The 17,729-nt window shown below is 41.8% G+C and overlaps 1 protein-coding gene across 2 annotated transcripts in view; it reads right to left on the reverse strand.

The window, feature by feature from the left end:
• The window catches only part of PPP3CC (protein phosphatase 3 catalytic subunit gamma), a 99,378-nt gene extending 88,563 nt beyond the window's left edge, over positions 1-10,815 (reverse strand). The window contains exon 1 of one of the 2 annotated variants that reach the window (XM_039243814.1): positions 10,459-10,815. In XM_039243814.1, the coding sequence (XP_039099745.1) occupies positions 10,459-10,507 (49 nt within the window). In that variant the 5' untranslated portion in view covers positions 10,508-10,815. The remainder of the gene's footprint in view (positions 1-10,458) is intronic. The other variant, XM_039243813.1, reaches the window with a different exon arrangement.
• Positions 10,816-17,729: the final 6,914 nt, after the last annotated feature.

Raw genomic sequence — 17,729 nt, forward strand, 5'->3', positions numbered from 1 at the left:
AAGCAGGACTCAAACTCAATAACTTGCAAGATCATGACCTGAGCCAAAATCAAGAGTCGGACACAGGGCACCTTGGTGGCTCACTTGGCTGAGCGACCCACTTCAGCTCAAGTCATCATCTCCTGGTTCATGAGTTCGAGCCCCACAATGGGCTTCCTGCTGTCGGGCTGTCAGCACAGAGCCCACTTCAGATCCTGTCCCCCTCTCACTGCCCCTCCCCTGCTTGTGCTCTCCCTAAAAATAAATAATTTTTTAAAAAGAGTCAGATACTTAACCAACTGAGCCACCCAGGTGCCCCCGTTTCTAACCCTTCTGATGATGATATCAGCTAACATACAGTGAGCACTTACTAGGCACCTATCACTGAGGTTTGTGGAGTTTATTTAATCCTTACAACTATCCTATAAAGTGGGTTCTATTATTCCTTTTCTTCAGATAGGGAAAATGAGGAAAAACAAGATTAAGTATTTGGTCCAAGGTCCGTGCTGCTACTAAAAGGCACAGAATTTGAATTCAGGTATGTCTGACTTCAAAGCCCATGTTCTAAAACCATTATTCTAGACAGGATCTTAGTAAAGGAGAAAAAGCTTCTCAGTGTCCTCTTGGCTAAATCTTGAAAGAGAAATAGGGGGCATGTCAAGTTGGGGCATAAGATTCTACATAAGAATAATACAAAGAACCCATTCACAGATATAAAATTTCATGGCATTCTAGGGACCACAAGCAGTAGTAAAGTTAAGTTTGGGGACAGGGGCATGAAATGAGAGGAGAAAGTAACCCACAGTTTAGCGTGAGGAGAACTATACATCAACAAAGTTTAGAGTTTATCCCTTGGGCAAAGCAGGCTCATGAAGGATTTCAAGCATAAGAATAATCCTTTACATTATCTACAGATCATGATGGCAACATGGACATTAGATTACATGGCCCTAGCCAGGCTACTGCAATGATATAAACAAGAAGTCCGAGAGCGAGATGAAGTAGAAGGTTACGTGCAAACCAGAAGTCCACACAACTGAGTCTGGAAGAACTGGATGTGAAGTGAAAGGGACAGGAAAGAGTTTGGCCTGACTCCCAGGCCTGTCATCTGAGCCAGTGACTAAATGGGTAAGTGGTGTGATTAACAGGGATGGGAAATACATTTGGAAAATCCTTTCTATCTCCTCTGCTTATTAGTGCTTTTTAATATTTATTTTATCCCTATACCACCTTTTCCCACTTTTCTCATAATCTCTTCAATAAAAACAGGTCTGTCTCACTCTCACAATATCTATTTGTATGATGTTTCAATTGTCTCTAATTCTTTTTAAATTTTTAATGATTTATTTACTTTTGAGAGAGAGAGGAAGAGAGAGAGAGAAAACAAGCAGAAGAGGGGCAAGGAGAGAGGGAGACACAGAATCCAAAGTAGGCTCCAGGCTCTGAGCTGTCAGAACAGAGTACATCGCAGGGCTCGAACCCATGAACCGTGAGATCATGATCTTAGCTGAAATCAAGACTGGATGCTCAATCAACTGAGCCAGATGCCCCAAATTTTATTTTTAAGTAATCTCTACACTCAGTGTGGGGCTTGAACTCACAACTCACAAAAAATTAAGAGTTGCACGCTCCATTCACTGAGCCAGCCAGGTACCCCTAGTCTTTTATTTTCTTATGGGATTTCAGTTTTTCAAAATACAAAGCTGGGGAGAGAGAGGCTTGGGAAAGGCTATCACCATATTTAAGAATTCAGTACTGTCTTAGGGAAAGCTAAAAAGAAGAAAATTTTAAAGTGTATTAAACCTGATGTGAAGTAAAGGTAACTTGTTTAGCAGAACAAGGGGTTGTTTCAGTTACATGCACTGGAAAAACATGCAGTAAGAATGGAGAAAAACAAAGTGTATTTGAATAAGGAGTAGGCAGGGTAGGTAAAACTAGAAACCTCAAAAATTGAAAGAGGTAAAACAAAGAAGGGGAGGAAGAGAGATAGCTGAAAACTACTAGGGCAATCAACATTGATTCCATTAAGGGAAAAGCAAGATTATTTTGATCGCTATATGTTTTTAAAAACTCAAAGCTTAATTGGCTTATAAATGTAATTATAGATAATTGAGGGGCACCTGGGTGGCTCAGTCGGTTAAGTGTCCAACTTCAGCTTAGGTCATGATCTCACGGTTGGTGGGGGCACAGAGCCTGCTTAGGATTCTTTGTGTGTCTGGGACTCTCAGTCTCCCTCTCCCTCCCCCCTTCCCCCATGCAAACTCAGGCTTTCTCCCTCTCTCTCTCTCAAAATAAATAAATCAAAGCTTTTTACAAATTTAATTAACATATTTTTAAAAAGTAAAAGAATAGTAAAACAAATACCCATTTGCTCCTTACCCATTCAACATGGTGAACATTTTGCCACTTTTGCTCTCTCTCAACAAATACATATTTTTTTTCTGAATCATTTGAAAGCAAATTGCTGATATCATGACATTTCAACATAAATACTACATCAGGTATCAGCTAAGAACGTTCTCCTTTATCAGCACAATACCGTATCATCAGACCCAGACATTTAACACTGACATATTATCATCTATTATATACTCCATACTCAAATTTCCCCAGTTGTCTCCAAAATGGCCGGAAGAGCTTTTTATTTTCCCAATCCAGGCTTGGCAATACACCTGGCTATCATTTCTTTTTCAGTTTCTTTCATCTAGAACAGTCTCTCTGCCTTTTATATTTTATCACCTTGACATTTTCGAAGAGTTCAGACCAGTTGTCTTATAGAAAGTCCCACAAACTGATTTGTCTGTTTGTTTATTATTACTTGATCCAGGTTAAACATTTTTAGCAAGGATTATACAGGTAATTCTTGAACAAATTCTTAAATTATCACCCAGTGTTTACTTCATTTGTTTTATTTCAGTCGTTGGGCTAACACTGTCTAAACGCACAAAATCTCATGAATTGTTCATATTCAATAAATCTACTAATGATCACGGAAAATACACATTGCCATGGCCAGCTTATACAGCGTATCTTTCTGTCACCCAACCTAGAGATTCTAGTTACCAAGTTGTATCCTCTTCATAATAGACTCAAGAAACAGATTTCTTGATAAAAATCTAGTTTGCACCAAATAAATGAAACTAAAAGTACTCTCTGCATGTATCTGAATAATTAGGTAGATTATAAAAATACCTAAGTCAGATATTACCAAGGATGAGCTGAAATTTTCACATCTCAGTTTTGTAATTTAAACTGTAGCTAAGAGGCACCAGAGCAGCTCAGTCAGTTAAGTGTCTGACTTTGGCTCATGATCTCGCTATTTGTGAGTTTGAGCCCCACATTGGGCTCTGCACTGGTAATGTGGAGCCTGCTTGGGATTCTCTCTCTCTCTCCCCCGTCTCTCTCTGTCCCATCCCCACGTGTATATGTGCACACGCTCTCTCTCTAAATAAACTTTAGAAAAATGAAATAAAATGTGGCTAAAATTTAACACAAAAACTTTAAAGCAGAGTATAATAGTCTATTAATGATAGCACCAAAGGACGATAATGATTACCAGACACCCCTTTATTTCCATTTCGTTCGCCAATTAAGTAGCAGCAAAGCTCCAAAATGACTACAAATACCAAGAATTAGTTGAGCAATTTTGTCTCTCATAGATATGTCTAAAAATTAGGTTTTTTCCCCAAAAGTCTACTTTAATGGTAAGATATTTTATTACCAAATACCACTTCAGAAAGGTTTTCAATTAATTCTTTAATCCACCTTAAGTACTGAATCCTTAGCATTTTTCTCTCAAATGATCCAAAAACATTTTTTAATTTTTTTTTGAGAGATAAACAGAGTGTGAGCAGGAGAGGGGCAGAGAAAGAGGGAGGCAGAATCCAAAGCAGCCTCCAAGCTCTGAGCTATCAACTCAGAGCCCAACACAGGGTTCGAACTCATGAACCACGAGATAATGACCTGAGCTGAAGTTGATGCTTAACTGACTGAGCCACCCAGATGCCCCAATGTTTATTTTTGAGAAAGCACACATAGGCATGAGTGGGGGAGGGGTGGGGGGGACAGAGGATCCAAAGCAGGTTCTGTGCTGATAGCAGAGAGCCCAGTGTGGGGCTTGAACTCACAGACTACGGGATCACAACCTGAGCTGAAGTCCAATGCTTTTTTTTTTTTTTTAATTTTTATTTATTTCTAGGAGAGAGAGAGAGACAGTGTGAGCAGGGGAGGGTCAGAGAGAGAGGGAGACACAGACTCTGAAATAGGCTCCAGGCTCTGAGCTGGCAGTNATTTATTTCTAGGAGAGAGAGAGAGACAGTGTGAGCAGGGGAGGGTCAGAGAGAGAGGGAGACACAGACTCTGAAATAGGCTCCAGGCTCTGAGCTGGCAGTCAGCACAGAGACCGATGCGGGGCTCGAACCCACGAACCGCGAGATCATGACCTAAGTGAAAGTCACATGCTTAACCGACTAAGCCACCCAGGCGCCCCACTGAAGTTCAATGCTTAACCAAATGAGATACCCAGGTGTCCCCCCAAAACATTTAAGTTTTATTTATTTATTTTGAGAGTAGGGAAGGAGCAGAGAGAGAGGAAGAGAGAGAATCCTAACCAGAGGGAGTGGGAAAGAGAATCCCAGGCACTCCCAAAAACATTTTTTAACTTTACTAAATGTGGTAATATATTGTTTTATGGAAGAAAGTTTTATTACCAAATGTCTGTTATAAATAAAGCTTAAATCACAACCATTAACAAAGAGGTAAAAAAGAACACCTTATTCCTGCTAAAAAAAGAATTAAGTGTTTACATTAAGATGTGCTTACCAAGGTTTGAGACTTCCACTGAGAAGGATGAAACTCAAACAGCATAGATTCCCAATGTTTAAATGGTGTGGTGGCTTGTTAATTACAATGGTAAGCTAAGTATAACTTAAATAGTGTTGACAAATTCAACAGATATGTACTACATGACTTCTCCACATTAAATATTTATACCTGAAAATGTTTCATCTAGGTTGGCACTGTATCAAATGATTGAAAATATAAAGGACCAAAATATGAATAAAAGCACTTTCAAACTGTTCATACTGACTGACATCATTATGAGTATTTAGGTAAAATTATAATATTTATGTTAAAATAATATAAAACATATGCCTAGTACAAGCTTTAATATATGTGATCCATTCTCCTTTGAATTCAAAATATACTAGCAGATAGAAATACATAAAAGGTATTAAGAGAACTTGTTTCTGCAGAGAAGGAATATGACACTTTTGTTTTCTTCCCTTTCTGCCTTTCAAATTTTATAATAAGCAGGATTAAGCCTGTATTTAAAAGAAAAAACTTGGGGCGCCTGGGTGGCTGAGTCGGTTAAGCGCCTGACTTCAGCTCAGGTTATGCTCTCGCGGCTCGTGTGTTCGAGCCCTGCATGGGGCTCTGTGCTGACAGCTAGCTCAGAGCCTGGAGCTTGTCTTCAGATCTGTGTCTCCCTCTCTCTGACCCTCCCCTGATCACACTGTCTCCCCTCCCCCACTCAAAAATAAATAAAACATTAAAAAAAAACTTGGGGGCACCTGTGTAGCTCAGTGGGTTAAGCCTCTGACTTCCGCTCAGGTCATGATCTCACAGTTCCTGAGTTCCAGCTCCACATCAAGCTTTGTGCTGACAGCTCAGAGCCTGGAGCCAGCTTCGGATTCTGTGTCTCCCTCTCTTTCTGCCCCTCCCCAGCTTGTTCTCTCTCTCTCTCTCAAAAAATAAATAAAAAACAATTTTAAAAAAAATTTTTAATAAATAAAAGAAAAAAAACTTGGGGGGCACCTAGGTGGCTCAGTTGGTTAAGCGTCCAGCTCTTGGTTCTGGCTCAGGTCATGATCTCATGGTCTGTGAGATCCAGCCTCTTGTCAGACTCTATGCTGACAGTACAGAGCCTACTCAAGATTCACTCTCTCCTTCTCAGTCTGCCCCTCCCCTGCTCATGCATGTACACATGCGCTCTCTTTCAAAATAAGTAAATAAACTTAAAAACAAAAAACCTTGGTAAATCCATTCTCCTAGTCCAAAAAAAAAAAAAGCACGAGGAGACAAAGAGCTGTGGAAATAAATGAGGAATAGGTACCAGAGACTGAAACAGGGTTCAGGGTATAACTTGAAAAAAATAACAATTTCTGTCTATACTATTTTAAAAATCTTTTAAGAAAGCCGTAGCCACACTATTCCAATTGGCAAGATATTAAAGAACCAGTAGCCTCCACTGTGTGCTACCAAGGGTACAATACATTCTGTGAATATACAATATACTTGAATTCCAAGCGAATGGGAGAAATATATCCACATCTTACTGAAATGAAGTCAGACTTTACTGTAAAACATCATTTGGCCACCAACAGTGAATTCTCCACATCTGTCATGTAATTCCTGGTAAAATTTCCTTGTTGCTTCTGAAAAGATTCAGCCCAGGGGAAAAAAACTGTTTTTGTAACAATCACTGTCAAAGAAAAAAATTCTCTCAAACAGGAAAAGAAACTTGAAACCAGAGGGGAAAAAAAAATTCAAGCTGAAAGATTTTCACAATTAGGTCTGAGTTTATGGGGTTTTCTGCTCTAGATACCAGTTACCAGTAGTGACACCCCAATGCATATTGGCTATTCTAGAGACACTCAGAACTGTTACTTTAAAAACAAAAAAGAGGGACGCCTGGGTGGCTCAGTTGGTTAGGCGTCCAACTTCATCTCAGGTCATGGTCTCACGGTTTGTGGGTTCGAGCCACGCACTGGACTCTGTACTGACAGTTCAGAGCCTCGAGCCTGCTTTGGAGTCTGTGTCTCCCTTTCTCTCTGCTCCTCTCCAACTCACGCTCTGTGTGTGTGTGTATCTCTCTCAAAAATGAATAAACATTTTAAAAACAAAAACAAAAAAGAAACAAATGAGCACTTACTGGCATACGTTGCAAATGGCTCTCCATAAACATTTAATAAATGAGTGAAATCACAAGAATTCTTATATTTTTAAACAAAAAATTAACACCTTCAACTGCTAGGGAAGAAACCAGCTGCCAAGAAAGTACTAGACAGAACTGTACTGGTCTCTTTACTTTCTTTCACATGGGATTCCACCCAGATATCCTCTAAATCGTAAGAGAGAATGGGGCACGTGCCTGGCTCAGTCAGTAGAGCATGGCACTCTTGATCACGGTGTTGCAAGTTCAAGCCCCATGTTGGGTACAGACATTACTTGGAAATAAAACTTAAAAAATAATAATAATAATAATAAATTGTAGAAGAGGTATTTTCAGTTTCCTAACTTATAATTTTATATACTTTCTACTTCTGGTATTTTTCAAATGTTAATGACTTCTCTGCCTACCACTTCTGTAAAAACTGATCTATTATCAAACTACTATCATGTTTCATAATGCTACCTTGTCTTTTTTTTTTTTAAGCCAATTTATTTATTTTGAGAGAAAGAGAATAAGCGAGAAGGAGAAGGGGAGAGAGAGAGGGAGAGAGAATCCCAAGCAGACTCTACTCAGTCAGCGCAGAACCAGGCATGGGGCTTGAACTCACAAACTGTGAGATCATGACCTGAGGTGAAACCAAGAGTCACACAACCCACTGAGCCACGCAGGCGCCCCCATAATACTACCTTGTCTCAAGCTTTTCACGTCAGTTATATCATTTGCATGGCTCAGGGGCCTGACAAAGAAGGTATTATTAACCCTGCTTTGCAGGTGAAATTGGAGAGAGAGAGAAAGAGAGAGAAAGTTTCAAGGTCACAAGTAAGCTTCAGAGACAGTAAAATCTAGGTTTTTCTGATCATCAGTCTAGTCCTTCATTTTAGGAAAGTTGCTCTTCAAAGGACACTTAAAATACTAATCACTCCCTCCTAGTACCCACTCTTCTCTAAGATTTGTTCAAATTAAACAATTAAGTAGACTTTAACAGGAAATGACAGAATCAAAAATAACCCGGGTGTGGTCTCACCTCTGAAAAAGATTTCCAGCTGTGAATAAATGCAGACAACCCTAGCCAGGCAGGATAACATCCCATCAAATTTGGTAACCAGCACAATGGATCTTAGCTATATTATATACAGTGACACCTTACTTTCTGAGAACAAACCTCAACTATTTCAAACTCTGGAAAACTCAGGAAAAAAAAGCAACATAAGTCACGGAGAAGCCAAAATTGCTGTGGTCAAGTTCTTACACTAAAGTAGTTTTGTTTTTTTCATGTGTATTTATTTATTTTGAGAAAGAGAACGAGAGCTCGGGGGGGGGGGGGGGGAGGTGTCACAGAGAGAAGGAGACAGAGAATCCCAAGCAGGCTCCATGCTCAGCTCAGAACGCGACAAGGGTCCCGATCTTACTGCCTCACAAGAGTCAACTGCTTAATGACTGAGCCACCCAGGTGCCCCACACTAAAGTTTTTATATACATGATAAATCCACACATTTCTAAGGGCTTGAAACTATTATATTTCATGTATTTAAGCGTAATCTTAAAAGTATACAACATGCATTAATTTAGAAGTTTGCCAAAAAACAAACTTAAATATTACAGACTAGGAGGGTGTTTTCTTAAATATAAGCATGCCTACCAATAACACAGCACCTGCCTTTTAACTATGTTTTATTTTCCTTTGCTTCTATATTTAAGGGTCTTGAGAGGGTTATTTTAAAATCACTTTTGTGTCTTATCATGGAAATTACATGCCACAATGGCGATCAGAACTTGATATTCCCGAAGGTTTGAGGACTGCCACTAAGCTTCACTCAGATCCTATTTACTCTGACTTGACACACAATTCTGGTTTATCTGGTTTCCCTGCCTTCTTCAGCTTAGAAACAGCAGATGAGAAGGGCATATTTTGACAGACAGACAACAGTACTGGAGAAGATAAACTAAAAACAGACAAAGCATTAAGTGGTAGAGCAGTAAGGAGTCATTTTGGTACAAGGAGAAACTGCCAACACCCTTATACAGCAGAATGCACCAGCCATGATCACAGCCAGGACAGAAATTAATGTACACAACTGACCTTGATTTATCAAAAAAGGTTATGTTTCATATATTCTTTACATTAAGAGAAGGTTTATACTTTTTATGGGGTATATACTACAAAAAAATGACATTAAAAAGGTCAAAATATCTAACAGTTAAAGGGCTAAATGTCAGTTATATGAGCAATTCATTTAGAGCCTTAATAATATCAGACAAACGCTGATCAATCTCAAAAACCCCACTACCTTTACTAAACAATACTAGTGTAGGTACCTGGGGTTTTTGATCATCACTTATGATCTTGGCTTTTTAGATGGTAAAAAATTAAGTTACACACTAAAATTATGTAGTGTAGAAAAATCAACATTTACAATGATTCATGTTTTAGGGGTGAAAATGTAAGTTAAACATTAAAATTCTCTCCCTTCACTGAATATTCAATAGACTTTTCCCCTTAAAAAAAACATATGCATTCTTATCACCAATCTTACTTCCCTTTCTCCTTCTAATTACCAAAATGAAAAATAAAAGTATTTTAATAGTTTTCCCCCTCGTACAGCTAACCCCTTTATCGTGAAGCCACTAACACGGCTTGCCGAGGTATCCGCCCTTCTTATAAAATCGTGCTTTCAAACCGATTATTAAAACTCAGGAGAGAAGAGTTGTAGCTAAGTGTCAAGACTAAACAAAGGTGCATAAATCAGTAGTAATGTTTAAACTAGTATTCCTAGTTTAAGAATAGAAACAACGATGTAAAATCCCACAAGTATTAGTAAGGAACAGTTTAGTTTTGGTTAGACCTCTGAATCAGAGAACATCCTTCACCAAGTCTCTGTGGCCAAAAAATAAAACACCAACATCACGTCAAGAGATCTGTAAATCGCTTTCACACATCACAAAATGGATTTATTTGTATTTATTTCACCACATTGTTTCTTTTAATAACAACAGTGACTTGTGATGATCTGCAGAAAGTGGGCCAAAAGGTACGCGTAAACGTCCTTTAAAGAGGTGGGGGAGGGGCGAGATAATCAGATCCTTAAAGAAGGGGAGCGGCAGAAAGACCGGACTTGGAAGAATCTACTCAAGTCCCTGCCGACACCACCCTACATGGCTTCACCACATGAAAGACGAGAAAAGAGGAATCGTTTCTTTTTAAAAAGATGGGGGTCCTGGCCCTTTGAGGTGGTGGGAGAAGGCATCCCCACTCCACCTGCAAGTCCGACACGACCGGAGATAAATTAGCTATCTCCATCTAAGCTACGGGTAAAGGCGCAACAGAAAATGCCCGGGGACCCCGCGGGGAGAGGATCCCCCTCCCCTGTCCCATACCCCCTCCGGGTCCTCGTCCAGCCGGACGGAAGCTGCCTGGGTCGCCGCCGCCCCCTCCCCTCCTCGGCTATACCCCTCCGTCTCCCGCCGCCGCCCGGCCGAGGGCCGTTTCCCGCGGGTGGACGAGGAGGGCCTAGCCCGCCCGGCACCTTTGATGACGCGCTCGGTGGTGGAGAGGTTGAAGTTCCTCCCAGACATGGTCCCCTCAGCCTCCTCCCGGCTCCAGGCGACCGCCAGACGTGCACCTCCTTCTTCGTGTCCAGCGGTCTCAGCTCCCCAGGACCAGTCAGCCCCCCGCGCCCCGGCCCCTCCGGGCGGCCCAGGCACCAGAAGGAAGTGGCCGCGGCAGCCCGGCCTCGGAACCCCACTGACAAGATGCGGGCCCACTGGCCGCTCCCTCCTGAGGCGCGGAGTCCTCAGCGCCGGTGGCTAAGGGAGGCAACCGGGGCGGCCGCGGCTGCTCGCGGCCCGGCCCCGCGTGTGCGCGCGCGCGCGCCCCCGCACGCCGCGCTCCCAACTTCCCGGCGGCCCACGCGCGCGCCGCCGCCTTGCCGAAGACCAACGCGCGGCCCCGCTGCCCTGGCCGGTGCGGCCACCTGACTTCCCGCCCCAGGGTCGTCGCCGACCCCGGGTTTACGCTCCCTCCCGAGACCTGAGGCCCCCGAGGCCGCTCGCCGCGCTCGCGTGCTTCCTTTCAGCCCTTCTGCTTCCAACGGTCCGTTTGCCCTTCTCCTCAGCCTGCCCTTCCTGCAGCTGACTCCCTGTGGGCGGGCTGCCTGCCGCCGCCAGGACCCGCAGCACCTAACACCAGCCCCCGGGTCCTGCACGGAAAGCCTCGGCGAAGCAGCGGCCATCTTGTGACCCAGCAGCAGCTCCGTGGAAGCGCGAACCTGCTGTCACCCTCACCTTGGGAGCACCTTGCCGAGAGCCCTTGTCTTCCCAGACCTTCCCCACGGGAGAGGCCCTTTTTCTTCTAGTCATCCGTCCACTCTGTCTCTAGGAGTCCTGAACAATTTGCCTACGCTCCTTCCCATAGTTTTTCCTCCCCCGATTCACCAAACCCATTTAAGCCCTGATTTCAGTTTTCACATTTGTTGAGTGCAGTTAGTATTGTAAGAAGTACGTTCGTGTCCATGCTAGTGCCAGTCCAGTACTTGGGAGGCCTCAGATTCCAAGTGGCACGAGACCCGGCGTCCTCACTTCCTTGCCACGTCTAAGAGAAGGGAGGGCAGCCCCTCCAGGGAGCCCCTGGGCCAGACCACTGTGCAGGGAACTGACCTTATAATTAAGTTCCCTGCTCCACTAGAAGCAACCTTTCGTCCCCTTTGACAGAGTGACACAAGCACCTGCTTGCCCCACTCATGCTTACTGTGGAACACCGTGGGCAATTCTCTTAACAATCTAGCCCATCTCTCGGTTAAAATCCGACCTTTTCTTTCCTTAAATTGTAAGCCTAAAGTAGAAACTACGACTGTGTTCCCTCAGCTTCTGGCAAAATCAAAAATATTTTGAGTTTAGCAATGATAATGTAATAATATTGAAACTGAAATCCAAGGAAACAGGCAAACCAGTCTTAACATATCCTCTGGTGGCTGATAAGTCATTTGTGATTATACACATTTAAGTTAAATAGAATTAAAAATTTGAATATTCAACTACATGGCAATGAGAAAGAATGAAATCTGGCTATGTGTAGCAACATGGATGGACCTTGAGGGTGTTATGCTGAGCGAAATAAGTCAGGCAGAGAAGGACAAATAACATATGTTTGCACATATAGGAGGATAAGGAGGAACTTAAAAGAGGAACAAGGGGGAGAAGAAGGGGGGAAATGGTGGGGGAAAGGGAGAGAGGCAAACCATGAAAAACTCTTGAATGCTGACAAAAACTGAGGACTGATGGATGTGGGGGGAAGGGAGGGATGGGCATGGAGAAGGGCACTTGTGGGGATGAGCACTGGGTGTTACGTGGAAACTAATTTGACAATAAACTATTTGTAAAAAAATAATAATAAATAAATAAAAATAAAATATATCCAGGACACACACAAAAAAATTTGAATATTCAGTTCCTCAAGTGCATTTCAAGCGCTCAATAACTCTGTGGCTAGTGGCTACCTTATTGGACATGTTAGCATAGTACATTTCTATCATAGCAGTAAGTCTTTTCGGACAGCTTCTAGCTAAAAGATTATAAGGGTTAAAGCCTAAATCTCCATTAATATAGATGTATGTAATGGGAGGAGATCTGGGGGTATACGTTGGAGGCATCCCTTGAATTATGCCTGGCAGTTTTGACCTAAGGCCATTCATAGCAACCCCAACAAGGTAGGAGCACTTTAGACACTGGATTTAAAAAAAAAAAAAGGGGCGCCCTGGGTGGCTCAGTTGGTTGAGCATCCGACTTCCCCTCAGGTCATGATCTCACGGTTCGTGGGTTCCAGCCCCGCGTTGGGCTCTGTGCTGACAGCTAGCTCAGAGCCTGGAGCCTGTTTCAGATTCTCTCTCTCTCTCTCTCTCTCTCTCTCTCTCTAACCCTCCCCTGCTCACTCTGTCTCTCAGAAATAAATAAAAAACATTTTTAAAACATAGACGCTGGATTTAATTTGGTACTGTTTCCTTGGGTCTTGACTTAAGGCTTTCACCCAAGAGAATTGTTCAGGTATCCTGAGGAAGTTCTTCATTTAAGAAATAATGAATGGGGCCCCTTGGTGGCTCAGGTGGTTAGGTGTCCAATTCTTGGTTTTAGCTCAGGTCATTTTTTTGTCTCTCTTTTTTTTTTTTTTAAGCTATCTTATTTTTTTAATTTAAAAAATGTTAATTTTTTAGAGAGAGAGAGAGAGAGCATGCACAAGCAGGGAAGGGGCAGAGAGAGAATCCCAAGTAGGCTCTGTCCTATTAGTGGAGAGCCTGCTATGCGGCTCAAACTCACCAACCCTGAGATCATGACCTGAACCGAAATCAAGAATCAGATACTTAATTGACTTAATTGACTGAGCCACCCAGGCACTCCTTGGCTCAGGTTATGATGATCTCAGGGTTCATGGGTTTTGGGCTCTGCGCTGACAGCAGTGGAGCCTGCTTGTGATTCTCTCTCTCTCTCTCTCTCTCTCACTCTCTCTCTCTCCTCTCTCTCTCTCTTTCTCTCTCTGCTCCTCCACCGCGTATTTACTCTCTCTCAAAATAAATAAGCAAAAACCTTAAAAAAGAAAGAAAGAGGGACACTTGTGTGGCTCAGTCAGCTCAGGTCATGATCTCACAGTTAGTGGGTTCAAGCCCACATGGGGCACTGCACTGACAGGGTGGAGCCTACTTGGGATTCTTTCTCTCCCTCGGCCCTCTCCCCCTGCTTGCGCTCTCTCTGTCTCCTCTCCCTCTCTCTCTCAAAAACAGATACATAAACATTAAAAAAAAAAAAGTAGTTACATGTAAAAATAAAAGAAAAAAACCTAGAAGAAAATGAAGAACTTACCCTACTTGGTTAACTGCGGTAGCTCCAGAGCTAATAGATGCCAACAGATCTGATGATCCCTCCCCCCATTTATCAGATCAAAAACAGCTTAGTTAATTCAGATAAGGACTCTGTAAGCTCAAAGGTACTGACGGGAATCACAAAGGAATGTTATGTTATGACTACTTGAAAAAGATAAACACAATTAAAAGGCACAAAACTAGAAAGACAATTGCATCTCATAAGTCAAGATAAAGAACTTTGACTATTGAAAAGAGCTCTGCAAGTGTGGGTAAAGGCCATTAACAAAGAATTTATAAAAGACTAAACATTAAAAATGTTCAACTTCAGAAGAAATTTAAAAATTCAATTTAAAACAAGATGCCATTTTTTTCACATAACAAATAGGAAAACATTTTGAAAAGGTGACACTGTCAGCAGAATTACAAATGAACACAACTTCTCTAGAAAGCGATTTGTCAGTATCAATAAAGAAGAGATTACATATGGCCAATGAAAAGATTCAACATCATTAGTCATCAAGAAAATGTAAAAGAGACCATATTGAGAGACCACTTCACTAGCTTACTAGAGTAGTTGTAACTAAAGATTCTCAATACTGGAGTGTCTGGCTGGCTCAGTTGGCAGACCATGTGTCTTTTGATTTCAAGTTAGAGCCCTTTAAAAATAAATAAACAAAATACAACAGTTTTTTAAAAAGATTTCCCTAATCTTTTTCTAAAAAAGTTTTTATTTAATTTCTACACCTGACATGGGGCTTGAACTCATGACCTAAGATGAAGCATCTCATACTCTCCAGACTGTGCCAGCCTGGTGTCCCACGAAAAAAAGGATTCTCAGTGCCAAGTGTTGGGCAAGGGTGGGACTTTCCCATGTTACTGATGGGAAGGTAAAGTGCTATACCTACTTTGGAAAACTGTTGGGAAGTTTCTTATAAAGTTAAACAGACACCTACTCTATGACTCAGTAATTCTGTTCTTAGGTGTTTTACCTGACAGCAGTGATTATTCAAACAATGAAATACTACTCAGCCAATAAAAGAAACAATTACTGATACATACAGCAATATGGATGACTCTCAAAAACATTATGGGGCAGCATCCCTCCTCATCAGGGAAATACAAATCAAAACCACACTGAGATACCACCTCACCCCAGTCAGAGTGGCTAAAATGAGCAAATCAGAGAACTCTAGATACTGACGAGGATGTGGAGAAACGGGCACCCTCCTACACTGTTGGTGGGAATGCAAACTGGTGCAGCCCCTCTGGAAAACAGTGTGGAGGTTCCTCAGGAAACTAACAATAGAACTCCCCTATGACCCAGCAATAGCACTGCTAGGAATTTACCCAAGGGATACAGAAATGCTGATGCATAGGAGCACATGTACCCCAATGTTCATAGCAGCACTCTCCACAATAGCTAAAACATGGAAAGAGCCTAAGTGTCCATCAACAGATGAATGGATCAAGATGATGTGGTTTATCTATACCATGGAATACTACATGGCAATGAGAAAGAATGAAACCTGGCTATGTGTAGCAACATGGATGGACCTTGAGGGTGTTATGCTGAGCGAAATAAGTCAGGCAGAGAAGGACAAATATCATATGTTTGCACATATAGGAGGATTAGGAGGAACTTAACTGAGGACTATGGGGGAGAAGAAGGGGAGAAATGGTGGGGGAGAGGGAGAGAGGCAAACCATGAGAGACTCTTGAATACTGAGAACAAACTGAGGATTGGGGGGGGGGGGGGGGGGGGGGGGAGATGGGCATGGAGGAGGGCACTTGTGGGGATGAGCACTGGGTGTTATATGGAAACCAATTTGACAGTAAACTATTTGTTTAAAAAAAACATTATGGGGAACAAAAGAAGCAAGATACAAATTAAGACATACTATATTATTTCATTTTCTTAGGAAAATGGTTAAATGATATATGATGTTGGATGGAACATTATGTATTAAGAATAACCAACATATTAAAAAAATTTTTGGTTATCTCTACATCGCATGTGGGACTCGAACTCACAACCCCAAGATCGAGAGTAGCATGCTCTTCCTACTGAGCCAGCCAGGCACCCCCAAAAAACAGCATATTTTAGATTACGAAAGTATTTTGTTTTTGTTTTAGTTTTAGTTTTTTGTTTGTTTGTTTCTTATTTATTTTTGAGACACAGAGAGAGACAAAGCACGAGTGGGGGAGGGGCAGAGAGAGAGAGAGAGAGAGAGACAGAATACAAAACAGGCTCCAGGCTCTGAGCTGTCAGCACAGAATCCAACGCGGGGCTCAAACGCACAAACCGTGAGATCATGACCTGAGCCGAAGTCGGACGCTTCACCGACTGAGCCACCCAGGTGCCCCTACAAAACTATTTTGATATCATGAGAAAAGCCTCAGGAAATAATAAAAATGAAAAAGCTAGAATATAATAATGTACAGTATGGACCCCCTTTGTTAACAAACAAGCAAATGGATGCATAAAAAGGCTAGAAAGAAATATTTGTCCATCCAATAAACATTAATCAAATGCCAACTGTGCCTGCTGGCCATGTGTTAGGTGGTAGGATACAGAGATGAACTAAAACTGACACAGTTCAAACCCTCATGGAGTATTGCCTGTTGTGGAAAAGAATATTAACAGTAGCATCTCTGGGTGGTGTGCCTAAGGGTGACTTAGAAGAAACAAATGAACAATAATTTCTGTATTTTATAAGTGTTCTATAGTGAGAAACACTACTTTATAACTAGATGAAAATAAGGGAAAGAGCTCTTTTCTTTCAAAGGCCTATTGTCCTGGCCTATTTCCAGTAGTGTTACATATTCTTTTGGGGGGCTTTCTGACTGATTTCTCTGTTCAGAGCCACTCAATGAAAATATGAAAAGAAAACTCTAATTAAGCTCCTTCCCAAACATTTTTTTTAAATAAATGAGACTTAAGTTTATTGGTAGCAGTGATGCTTTTAGTCATGACATTAATAGCAGAATGTTCTATTTCATTCAGCTTGCACACCCACCCACCGGGCCAGGGTGTGTGGTATTTTTATCTAACTAGCAAATCTGCTTCTCTTTCTTTTTGAGTTCTGCATTGGTCAGGATCGACTAAATATTAGAAGTCACCAAGATCTGGGGCACCTGGGTGGCTCAGTCGGTTGAACATCTGACTTCAGCTCAGGTCATGTTCTCACAGTTTGTGGGTTTGAGCCCCGTGTTGGCCTCTGTGCTGACAACTCAGAGCCTGGAGACGATTTCGGATTCTATGTCTCCCTCTCGCTCTGCTCCTCCCCTGCTTACGCTCTGTCTGTCTCTCAGAAATAAAATCACCAAGATCCATGTGTAATTGGCATTGCTACTAATCTCTTCAAATCTAGGTTTCCATTTACAGAGCTTGTGAGATTTGGTGTTATTTCCTTATGAAACTCCCTAAGCACCTCATAAGGCTTAATTAATGACCAACTCTTCTGAGAAATCATTGTGAATGCTTTTAATTTAACATGCACAGGGAATTCTAGTTTCCATTGTTGTATAAAAGTAACCTGGTTTCAGTTTCTATTTGTATGGAGCCATTAAATATTAAACTTCTGGGGATGCCTGGGTGGCTCGGTTGGTTAAGTATCCGACTTCAGCTCAGATCATGATCTCACGATTTGTGGGTTCTGACCCCGTGTCGGGCTCTGTGCTGACAGATCAGAGCCTGGAGCCTGTTTCAGATTCTGTGTTTCCCTCTCTCTCTGACCCTCCCCTGCTCATACTGTCTCTTTCTCTCACTCAAAAATAAATAAAACATTAAAAAATAATAAGTAATTAATAAATAAATATTAAACTTCTGTGTTAAATGCAGGTAAGAGAACTATAGAATATTCTTTAAACTAGAGTAAAATGAGTGTTTCTAAAATGGCTATACAGGGGTGACTGAGTGGCTCAGTTGGTTGAGCATCTGACTGCAG

The sequence above is a fragment of the Hyaena hyaena genome, unplaced genomic scaffold (genome assembly GCF_003009895.1).
Source record: "Hyaena hyaena isolate Hyena2069 unplaced genomic scaffold, ASM300989v1 scaffold_230, whole genome shotgun sequence".
NCBI classification, from domain to species: domain Eukaryota; kingdom Metazoa; phylum Chordata; class Mammalia; order Carnivora; family Hyaenidae; genus Hyaena; species Hyaena hyaena.